At 27.2% G+C, this 12,748-nt stretch overlaps 1 protein-coding gene across 1 annotated transcript; it reads left to right on the forward strand.

Moving 5' to 3' along the window:
* Positions 1-9,109: 9,109 nt before the first annotated feature.
* LOC111677894 lies at positions 9,110-10,799 on the forward strand. Its single transcript, XM_046947126.1, has 2 exons — positions 9,110-10,739; positions 10,792-10,799. Exons 1-2 carry the CDS (start codon positions 9,110-9,112, stop codon positions 10,797-10,799), a joined length of 1,638 nt encoding a protein of 545 aa, XP_046803082.1.
* The last annotated feature ends 1,949 nt before the right edge of the window (positions 10,800-12,748 follow it).

Here is a 12,748-nt window from a genome sequence, read left to right on the forward strand (position 1 = left end):
TATTTTTTTACAAATTTGATAATTGATATCATCATTTTGGTTATAGGTGCAAAACTTGCTTGATACAATTATTTTGATAATTAAAACTCATTTTCAGTTTTTTCTGTGAGCTTAAACCCGCATTCTAAAGCTGGGGTAACAATATATTTATTATCTCTTTAGTGCAGTACAAAGTTGTGTAGAAAGATTGCAAGAAGCTGTAAATTAAAGGAATATTGTATGAGAACTTTCTATATCCAGTGTATCTGCAATATCAATAAGTTCCCTATTATAGATGTTTAATATTGTTGTTTAATATTACAGAAAATTCAAAAAGTAATAAACATATTATTCCAAAAACTTGAAATATTTTGGTGTCCACTCTTCTTTGAGTTATAGAAAAGCATTCTGAAAAATTTGCGTGATGCACCATGTTAATTGATGACACGGTTTTACAAACATTTTGACTCTAAATTTTAAAATCTGTTTAAAATTATAAAAGTTATTACAAATTCATCCAATTATTAAGTTTTACAAAACTAATGAGTTTTTATCCTCATTAGTTAGCGTAAAACATACACAGAAAAAATTATCGGTAGTTTATTTTCAATTAACATGTTTTAATATTCTTTATTTTTTATTTAAACAAATTTTTATTTGTCTTAATTATCTCGTTTTTTGACACTGTTTGAAACTAAAGTGTAAAATTTTGATTAAATTTTTAATTAATTCAATTAATTTTTTAATTGATTGAAAAATTTTTTCTGGCCTTCTCTTCCATTTTAAATTTTTTTAAATATTTTATTTTTAATTTTTGTGCTAGCAATATTTATAATTCTTAAATAGTCCATAAAATTTTAGGCATTTAATATTCAAGTTTCTTTACAATTTATGAAACACTTTATATGTTAAATTGTGTCAATAAAGTGATAATTTTTGAAAATGCTGAACGCATTGTTAAAGGTCTAGTATTCCTTTAACGTTGTGTGTAATCGATTAATAATTTGATTGTTTGAATCACCATCTTAATTGATTTATAAAAAATTCTCTATCAAACAGTTTAATTTATTTGATTAATAATTTAATAAAATAATCAATTTTATATTTATTAAAAATTTAATTTATACAATTAATGAATTAATTAATTTTAAATCTTGTCTCAATTATTGACATTAATTGTTCTGATTAATCCGTTATTTGGAAAAAAAATATATATTTTTACTTTTTTACAAATTTGGTAATTGATATCATCATTTTGGTTATAGGTGCAAAACTTGTTTGATACAATTATTTTGATAATTAAAACTCATTTTCAGTTTTTTCTGTGTATTTGGGGTATAGTTATGAATAGAAATCCTTAAGATGACAGTTTAAAAACTTCAATTTTAAACTTTTTTTATAAACAAATTTTAAAATTTTAGTTGAATCTCGATGTAGATAAAGGACAATGAAAAGGGAAATGAAATAGTACGGAAACTAGTTAGAAATATCGCACATCTATCGCAAAATATTTTAGTAAAAATTTTGAAAAAATGTATTTTTTTATAAAAACTTTTCAGAATATAAAATTCAAGATAGATATCTAAGGTTTATTAAAATCGAGTAATGTTAACCCTTAAACTGTTAAGGTCAAACTCAAGCTATGCAATATTGAGAAATTTTCTTGAAACTATAGTGAGGTACTATTTTGTTTTCAACCGATTTACATGAATTTTAGGAATATTTTATAATAGAGACCTGTTATTTGATAACATGGAAAAATCAAAAATAACACTTAAGCGTAAATATATTTTTATAATTATATAAAAATATATGACAAAAATATTCGATGACATTTTGAGAGAAAAGTATGGCCGGTAGAGAAAACAAACTGATATCAGATTGGGTTCCGTAATACCTTAAGTATTACAGCTATAAATACCTTAAGTTGTGTAGGTTTCAAAAGGAAATCCCTGTTCGGTTTTTAAATTGATTTAATTCTTTATTCTATTCAATTAAAGAGTTTTTTTGTATTTATTTTTTTCTAAATTACAATTTGAACTTTGATAAAATTAAGACAAATATAAGAAAAAACACTCATTCATAGATATTATTTGTACATGAATACCGACAAATAGAAATCAACATCTCAGTTTTTGTCCCCCTTATTCAATACATCAAAGAATTTACTTTTATATAAAGATACGGATAAAAGTTTTTAATAAATTTATTAAAAAATAAAAAGAAAAAAATGCTATAACTACAATGTAAGAAAATGTACTTTAATATGGGAAAAAAAAATGTTCAACAAAGATGTGCGAAAAAAGTGTCGTGTATATAGTGGGAAGGTTTTATGGATACAACCAGTTAGGTCTTCTAAGATTAAGGGATGTTATATAATCAGACTGATAACATATACGTTTAGGTACTTAATGCGTTTGAATATTTTTAAATTAGGTCAATTTAAGCCAAAGATATCAAGTATTTTCTAATATAACCTATAATTAATATTAATCATACGTACAGTATGTTTTATTTTTGTATACAAAATTTTGTAAACAAAATTTCTATAAAATTATAAACTTTAACAATAACAAAAATAAATTTGAGTTATTAAATATGGAAAATAAAGGAAAATTATTTTTGCTGGTTCGGAAATAAAATTGTAAAATAAAGAAAAGATAAAAACGGAAGTGTTTTAAATAAGTTAAAAACAAAATTAATTTTCGGGTATTTGTTCTATGTAAGTACTAGATTCTATGTAAGTACTTTTAATTCCTAAATGTGTTCTTAATGATATGTCACTCTGGGCAACGCACACTAATATATGTACATGTTTGTGTATAAAACCCTACGCATACATTCGTATTAAACAAACTGGCAAGCGTGCGAAAGTATGTGTTTCTTTTTTTATAGAATATTGTTTATTTTATTATAGCAGTTGTTATGGATGGATAATGCACTTGAATTCTGTAGTTTTTTTTTTTTGTTTTTGTTCATTGCATTGCACTTAACCTAAACTGTTTGTTATGTAGTAGTGTGACAGCTTAAGCAATTTTGCTGTATTTGCAAAAAACAATCTCTTGATTTACTTGGCTTTTTTACGAAAAAAAAGAGAAAATATTGGAAAAAAATACCACATTTTAAACAAAACAGTGCACGTTGAACCACATGTATAGAGTAAAACTATAGATGTATCTCAAATATGTTGCATACTTGTAGGTGAATTTAACTCAAACCATTCAAACGCTTACAAGTCATCTGCCATGATGACGTTTTATTTCAATCTAGCTTATAGATTTAGTATTATGGTTTTGTATACATATATTGCACATGTATAGTCATGAGTCCTCTTATCTTTAGGTCTTCATTAGTACAGTAAAAATTTAATTGTTTTCATAATCCGTCACTTGATTTATTATAGAATTTTATATGTATGTGTATTTTTCGTACTTTTTACTAGTCTCGCAAACACATCAATAATTAAATTGTTGTTTTTTCTTCTGTCTATAATTTTGGCATATTTTTCAATTATCAATTATTAAATTTAATTTAGCTTAAGTCTGTCATATTTAGCAACAATTTCATTATGATTCAAAAAAAGTTTATAACAATAGAAAAAGTACTTTGCAGTTTAAGTATGACAATGACCAGCACATAAAGTATTTATATATCGCATATTTTTGAAATTTAGCTGTGAGCATTGTTTTGTTTTTTTTTTTGTATTAACTGGTGTGAATTTTCCTATGATAAATTGTTTAAAATTAGCCATTTATGTGTATACAATTGTCGCAAAGAGCCAATATGTAGCTTTGGGTCAATTAGAAAAATTAGATTTGTAATGACAAATATCAGGGAAACCAAAAACTTTTCACTTGGTTTGTTGTGAAAACATATTGATTAACAAATTAGTATTAAAACATTTTTTTTAATTATGTTTATTATTTATGTTTTCTTTAATGAAAATATATTTATAAAGCGAAAAAGAATTAGAATTTACTCCGTGGAAGTAATGAAAAAGACCTGAAGTAATTATGATTTTAACATAGGCTTGTCATAGGAGAGATCAAGTAAAAAGGACTATTTGATTCCAAATTTACTACACCTGAAGTTATTCACAGGAAGTAATTTTTATGTTATTTTTTTGGAAGTTATAAGAAAGTGAAATTGATGTATTATAGAATACAAATAATTTGACTCAAATAATATTAACATAAATAAATATATTACACGCATTTATTGGTTTAATTAAAAAAATCTGTATAAAAAATAAACCTTAAATTTTAAAAAAAGTGAATTCATTTCGCTTCTTTGGACGTCAATTAACGTCACTTCTACGTAAGGTAAAAAAATTCATTTAGTGCTACTTTTGAAGTGGTAATAAATGTTATTCTTTTTATTTTTGCTGGGTACCTAAGTAAAATACAAATGAAAAAGTACCAAAATATCTTCCATATAGAATATTATTCCTAAAGTACTGCATACGTTTAGTTTCTAATTTCTATATTCAAAAACTATTACTTGTACAAAAAAAAAAAAAAAAAAAAAAATTACCACATGTTAAATTTCATATTTCTATGTTCAATATTATAGAAAATTCAAAAAGTACCATTAGAAAAACAAAAAGTGCTAAAAATTCCCCTTTTATAATAATGAGAACCGTTTCATTTAATAAGAACGGTTTCTAACTAACATTGACGATATAATAAATAAATCTGTATGTTAAAATGTATGTTTCTAAATTAAATTTTGTGTTTTGTCTTCATATTAGAGGACATACAAAAAGTAGCCTTCGTTCCCGAATTCCACTTCTTATGAATTCCCACTAGTGATGTTCAATTTTATGTTACTATGTTCAATACTAATCAGAGCCTTTGTTTCCGAATTCAAAAGTAATATACCAATAGCTTATTTTGTGTATTCTTTTTCCCCTTTTTGGTACTTTTTTTTAAAGAAATTACAAATATTTTGTTTAAATAAATATTACAGAGTTTGTTGTATAATAGGCATATATATAATTAATCGAAAAAGATTTCTTAATGTGCTAAAAAAGTACCAAATATACGGGTTTCTCCCTTTTACATTCAAAAAGGAATGACGAAACAGGTGTGTCGTTATTTTGAAAGAATATTATAAAGAAATTGCTAATATTTTGTTTAACTAAATATTACAGAGTTAGTCCGTATAATAAGTATATAAAATAAGAATATCTTAATTAATCGAAGTAAAAAGTAAAATTAATCGAAAAAAGTAACAGAAATACCGTTTTCTCCTTTTAACATCCAAAAAGGAAGTATGAAACAGGTGTCTCGTTATTTTGAAAGATTTGTCCGAAATATTTCCAAACGTTTTATTATAAATATTAATGAAAAGGTTTTAAAGCCGAATGTGGTATAAAAATCAACTTTGTCGAAAAAGTGCCAGACATCCATTTACTTTTTTTAAGAGTAGAATTATATGCAAGTTTCTTGTATCACTAATATTGTGTAAGATAATTAAAAAAACCTGCTTCACCAGTTTTTCCCCATTTTATACCCAAATAAACAGAAATGCGTTGGTCTACATATCCAAATAGACATCTAGTGTCAAATTTTCATAATTCTACGATTAGCCATTTAGGCTGGGCGACGATAAATCAGTCAGATAGTCCGACGATAAATCAGTCAGATAGTAACACAGATATTGTTTTCCAGAACAGATATTCGTGCATTTTTTTTGTAAAAAATATATTTTTGATTTTAGTTCTGCACCGTATTCCAAGTTCGGAAATAATTAAATATATTTTTACACTTGAAAACTATGTCTGCTCATGAGTAAAACACAACTTTGTTTTCAAAAATCCATTAGAAATTGACGAAGTTATAGATTTTTTAATACAAAATTTTTCAAAAAGTAAATTGTTTAAATTGCATTTTTTTTTAGTTCAGTGCCTGTCTTCTGTAACTTTCGAGTCGAGAAAAAAAAACATTAAAATACAAGAGTCTTCTGCTTTTTAGTTCTGTGATTCAGATAATTTTTATACTAAAGACTTTAAAATTATCAAAAATATATTTGAATTACGTGAGTTCACCTTGTTTTGAAAAGACGATTAGAAAATTTTCTTTACAGAACTCAGGCACAGCTTTTGTCAATAGTTCATTTGTTTTTTTCTTAAGGGATTTCAGTTTTCGAAATATAGACTTGTTTATCCTCACTTCGTTACTTCGTTACTATTTCACAAAATAATATTCGATTTCAAAAAAAGAATGTTGTTTTTACATACTTTATACGTATTTAATATTACAGTATTTGAAGATTTTCAGGTTTTATTTTGAATCATTTTTGAATGCCAAAATTTTAATAACTTTTTTCATCAGGTCCATTAAAAACTGAAGGATTTATAACAAATTTATTAAAGGTTTATGAATAAAATTTTTATACCATTTATTTTTAATAATGAACTTTTTATACAATATTTTGTAAATTTTAAAAGAAATTTTAATATATATTTTTTAATTTTAAATTAAAAAATTTTAACTTAAGCTTTCACTCATTTCATTAATTTTAGCTTTTTTAAATAAAATAATTAGACTAAAAATATCACATCACATATTCACCTCCATAGTAATTTAGATAATCTACGGAAGTGTACATCATTAATGACGATGTTAAAAAAATTGTTAATTGATTTTTTCATTTTTAAAATTTTAACCCAAACGTCAAACACACACTTACCACCACAGTGTCAATAAAGGACGTTTTAAAATAAACATTTTTTAAACAATTTTTTGGATATAAAAAATTTAATTAAAAATTAATAAAAACTCATATTTTTAATATATTTTTTAAAAATTTAAATTTTTTATTTAAATATTTATAATAATTTTTTTTTCAATTTAACCGTTTTCTTGCGAAAAGCTTTTACACGCACAAATGGTTGCAATGCAACTAACACAAAAATCAAATTGTCTCGAAAACTTAAGTTCCGTTATTATTTTGTACGACTTGATGACTATGCCTCCTTCTTCTAGTCTAGTTTGTATTTTTTTTTTTGTTTTGCCTATATTGTCACAGCTATTGCCACAACCATACTTATATGTACACAAACACATGTTCAAATGTTTATGTTGCAAATGTGTGTGTGTGTGTGTGTATTGAAAGGATGTATTAGATTTAGGCGCCAAACATGAAAATAATGACTGACAGCTACAAACTGATGGTATGAATTTTGCTTCAGTACGTTAAATGTGTGTTTGCATGCCGTGTGTAGATTACGTTTGGTTTTCCTTTGGGTGCATTGTACCAGCAAGTATTTTGTTTACAATGTAATAAGCATGCGCATGAATACCAAGTCACGTGTAGGGAATAATATTGGATTATATTCATTCATAAATGTGGAGGATATTTGTTTAAATAAGTTTTTTGGAGGTAATTGTATAAAACGTACTACTACTTCTGATGTATAGTAATGAGTTGTTAACAATGTGTTATTTTGATTTACTGCCTGTGTTTGATTTTCAAACAAAACAAATAATTTTAAAATTCATTTAATTTATTAGGAGCGTTGAAATGTAAATAGTGAAAATAAATTAATTTTTTACACTTATTGTACAGTGTTTTCATGTAGTTGATTAGTTGGAGTAAATAAGTAAGATTAAAGAAACTAGAACAATTTTTATGTTTGTCGTCTATTTTACGAAGAATTAAAGTGATTATGATTTAATGTATCCTCAACCTTTCCTTGGAATGATTCGATATGGATGATCAGTCACCCGCAGGATTTTGCCCTGTTTGATTAGTTGATTTGAGGTTCCTTGGGGATCCTCGTGGAATATTGTATATTTGGTTTTTATTTAATAAATCCTTAGATTAGAAAGGATTTCTTTTTTGTAATGAATGAATGTTGTAAAATGTTATAAAAAACATTGTTTAGTCCAAGTGTCTGTGTTCCTTATATTTCAACTTAAGTTTGAAAGTGGAAATATAAGCATTCCGTGCAATGCTTAAAGTGGATCTGCTTTCGACTTTTATATAAAAATGAGAATTTTTTAAAAAATAAAATATTGACGCTTAAAAAGCATTGCATGTAACTTTAAGCGTAGAATGCGAATCAGGTTTAATTTTCCAACATGCTTTTGCTTGGATGCTTGGTTCAAAGATTCATGTACTGTGAAATATAATTTTCGTGATAAGTTTCTGATAAAGTGCTTGATTAGAGACTCCATAATAAGGCAGTTGCAATACTGGGGGAAGATATCCTACCAGTATATCTAGATTACCGACCATGGCAAACGGTAGTACGCAGTGCAGACTTGTCTGTGATTTTTTTTTTTAGCTTAAACAAAGTTCCCGGGTAAAGAATATTGGTTAAAGTCTGATGTACTGTAAAGTCTGATACTTGAACAATGTGATTGTACATGGAGCGACAAAACTGTGTAAATAATGTTAAGAAATGCACATGTGTGGGTTTAAGAGATGAAGAGAATGTTCGAAGGAAATGAGCATTAAACACAACATCAAGAGGATATGATTGGTATTGACTCCAAACATTTCAACATTTTGTCTATCTGTTTGTCATAAAGACAAATAATAAAGGTCTAATGACTCGTTTCTTAAGTACGAATGTCGATGTTTACTACCAATTTTATGGCAGAACTTTTAGCCGTTTAAGAAACTTATCCGAATTTTGTTGTCCATTGAAAGTTTTAATTTCGTATTTTAGCATTTTAAAGAACTAGAGGCGATTTGAACTATAATAAAACATTTCTTATTAAAAAAAATAAGTAATCAGGATTAAGGATAAAGTTCAATTTTAAAGAAACTAAAGTAGAAAAAAGTATTTAAAATTAAAAAAAAAAAAAATATTTAAAAAATTTTAATACTATTTTTTTTCATTGAACGCTTCAGGAACTCAGAGTCGATTTCAGTTGCAATGTTAAATGTTCACACAATTTTACGATTTCACCTTTAAAAATTATATTAATGAAATTTACCTTACAGTATTTAAAGGTCCTGTTGCGGTCAATTAAATAATTTATCAAATGACATCTATATTTCGTAAATTTGTCTTTCCAAAACTAGTGTGCAAATTATTTTGAAATTCTGCTCAAAAATTTTTTATGGAAATCCAATCAAAGACATTCAGTTTCATTTTAAACATTCAACGTTAAACATGGACTTTCTGCTGCAACTACTTAATATAACACTTCTTAGTATGGAAGCTAGTTGGCAACTACAGGAACTAAACGACATTGTAAAAGCAGTTGAGAATACAACAGAAATTTTAACTTTGGCAATATTTGGACAATCTCAAGAAATCGAGCCATACATAAGAGTAGCCGAAAGCAATAGCATACCGAAATTAGTGATGACAAGAAATTATGGTGACATTAGTTTTAATTATGAAACGGGTTTTAATAGACAAATATTTTTCATAGCGGTGGCAGCATTAGAACACAAAGCCTGGTGGAATCACTTAAATACTGCGTTTTTGGGTAGGCAGGGTTATGTTAAGGGTGTTTTCATTACTAAACTTCCCAGAAGGAGAAATCCACGTTTGGACTTGAGAGAACACTTTGAATGGTGCTGGAAAAAAGGTTTTACTAATGTTTTAATTCTAGTGGACAATGAAAAATATTACCAGTTGGAATATGAAATTTATAACTATAATCTTTTTGATGGCCAAAAAATTATAAATATGACGGATTTTAGCAAATTGGAGTTGTATCCGGATAAATTTAGAAATTTACATAAATACAAAATAAGAACACTGGCTCAATTTGATCCACCTAGAGTATTTGATAAAAGAGAGTATGTGGGCAAACAGAAGAAACCCTTACTAGGCTATGTGGCCTCTCTATTTCAAGCCTTTCTCAAGGAATATAAAGCCGAAATGGATTTAATGTATTTTAATATGAATAAAAGTTACAACATATTTGATATTATACAAAGAGTTGAAAATGATGAAGCTGATTTGGCCATTAATCCTTATATACCCTATAAAGGTGTGCACTTAAGTTATCCTTTGCATATGCTGCAAAGATGTGTGGTGGTACCCTTTCCGAAGGAACAATCAAAATATAAGTTTTTTATAATGCCTTTTGAGAGTAAAGTTTGGATAAGTTTTTTAGCCACTTGGCTAATCCTAAGCTTGGCCAAATTATTTGGTTGGTTTGTAAAATACAAACGTTTAGCTCATAGATCGACAGCAGATGTAGATGTGACTGAAATATTTCTAAATGTTTGGAGATTAATGATGTATTTGCCCTCGTTTACAAGTTGCTGTTATGTACATTTCAAATGGTTTAATGCCTTATGGTTTAGTTTAATAGTGGTCATGGGTTTTATTTTCTCCAATTTATATATGGCCTCTTTAACTAGTTTCTTTTCGGGGCTTACATTTAAGCCCACGATTGATACGTTAGCGCAACTTATACAACGCCGTATTATTGTAGATGCAGTGGACTATGAAATTCCTACTATTTTAACTAATCGTGATTTACCTCAAGCTTTTTCAAAACTATTACGTGCCCGTAATGCTTCGGAATTAATGGACGATATATTGGCCTTAAACTCACATCATTCTTATACAGATCTAACAGATCGCATACAATTCGCTTTAAATCAGCAAATACATTTGAAACAACCCATAAGTCAAATAGTCAAGGAGTGTTTAACTACTATGCCTTTTGGATTTCTAATGCCCGCTCATTCCCAGTACGAAAGACCCTTAAATCGTTTCATTTTAAGATCTAATGCAGCTGGTCTGATTGATAAATGGTTTTTGGAAGCCATACAAGAAGGTTATTGCTCCGGAATTTTAACTATGCGCATGCCAACGTTAAAAATAGCTAGACCTTTAACCTTGGAACACTTTCAGTTTGGTTGGTTTGTTTTGGCTGGCGGTTATATGGTCGGCATAGTGGTATTTTTATTGGAAAATTTTAAAAGAATATTTAAACGTTTTAAAATATTTATTATATATTATTAAAAGTTAACAAGTAAGTTGTATTGTTATAGCAACACATATGAATTGTAAATAATTATTTGTTTTATTTTTTTTTAGGAAATAAAAGTGATTTGCTGTTGCACAGGATAAAAAGCTGTTGTTAGGTTTCGATTTGTAGAAAAGCAGCACTTTATTAGCACATCAAGTTATTTTAGAATTCTACTACATACTACTATAGTGAATGAAAAGCTTTTAAAACTGTGAATTGTATTTTGGTTTGAAAATTTACTTAAAAGTTTTATAAGCCTATAGCTTTTGTTTATTTCTTTATAAAATCAATATTATCTCAAAATAAACATGCGCATTAAAGGAGTTATGTAGACACAAAATTCGTTTTATTTAAAAGTTAAAATTATTTAAGCGCTGAATAGAATTGTATAAATTATTGCCATTTTCAAAGACGTTTATCTAAAATAGTACTATCCTCACATAATTTAGTAGTAATTAATTTAGTGAAATAATGGAGCAATTATCTCAAATAGACTTCATTTACAGTTATATATAAGATCATGTATAAAATTTCAATTATTTTCAAAATTGCATGAATGGACAGTATGCTTAAGATTTTTAGCAACATGTATATTTCAGCAATAAATTTTTAAATTTTAATATTTAACTTCAGTTTAAGGTTGTCCATTAAAATAGGTTTGATATTGTACTTTTTTTTATACCCTTAACCTTCTTGAGAAGGGTATATATAAGAAATATGAAATTAAGTAGAGAGAATTAAAAGGAAACTTTGTTGTACTTTTTCGTGAGAAGACATAAAAGTGAACTTTTTGGTACTTTTTTCGTTTTTCAAAAGGTACTTTTTTAGCCCAGAAAACAAATCAATGGTACATTTTCGCTCTGCAAAATGTACTTTTTGAGTTTTCTATTATATTGAACCTAGAAACATGAAATTAAGTATATAGAGTCGAAATTAGGTGAGAACCGGAAAAAGTGAACTTCTTGGTACTCTTTTGTTTTTTTTTAAATTCATTTTTTTAATTTTTTTAATATTGAAGCAATATATATGAAATTAATTCAAAAGGTACTCTTTTGAATTTTCCATAAAGCTACTTTCTGAATTTTCTATAAAATTAAACCTAGAAACAAGAAATTAAGAGTGTGGACCCAATTCAAAACAAGTAGGGAAGTATAGTCGGGCATGACCGACAATATAACACACTACACCATGAGTATATCTTAAAAATTATTTATTTTTGGTGTTGTTTGTGCCAATTATTGATGAGATATTTGACGTAATTATAGCATAAATAGCCCAAATCAGGGGTGCGCTTGTATGGGGGCTAGGTGAAATTATGGACCTATTTCAACATTTTTAATAGACTTCGTCCCTGTGCCAAAAAAAAATGTTTGTCTCAAATTTCATGAAATTATCTTGAAAATTGCAGCTTGTACCTTGTGCACAAGATTTACATGGACAGCTAGCCAGATGGATGGAATGAAGGGCATGTCTTAAGTCGGAGATCCACACTACGCATCTTCGCGTCAAAGCATTACGCGCTTTTCATGCCACCTACGCGTTCTCCGCTTCAAGTTACATGCTACGCTGTTTAAGAGTTTATTTTTTATCATTGAACTCATTCTATTTTATTAAAATTGATAAATACGAATTAAATTAATAATTTAAAATGTCAAAATCAGCTGACATGTCGCTTGTGACGCTTATTAAAATACAAAGTAGATCTACTTTAAGCATTCTACGCGTCAAGGCATTCTACGTTTTTGTACTTGAAACTTTCAGCATACAAATACATTGTTTCTACTTTTTGACGGACACATAGAATGCGAGAAAGC

Source organism: Lucilia cuprina, chromosome 3, assembly GCF_022045245.1.
Source record: "Lucilia cuprina isolate Lc7/37 chromosome 3, ASM2204524v1, whole genome shotgun sequence".
In the NCBI taxonomy this organism is placed as follows: domain Eukaryota; kingdom Metazoa; phylum Arthropoda; class Insecta; order Diptera; family Calliphoridae; genus Lucilia; species Lucilia cuprina.

Coding starts and splice junctions, on each gene's coding strand:
- LOC111677894 (XM_046947126.1), top strand. CDS start 9,110: ATGGACTTTCTGCTGCAACTACTTAATATAACACTTCTTAGTATGGAA.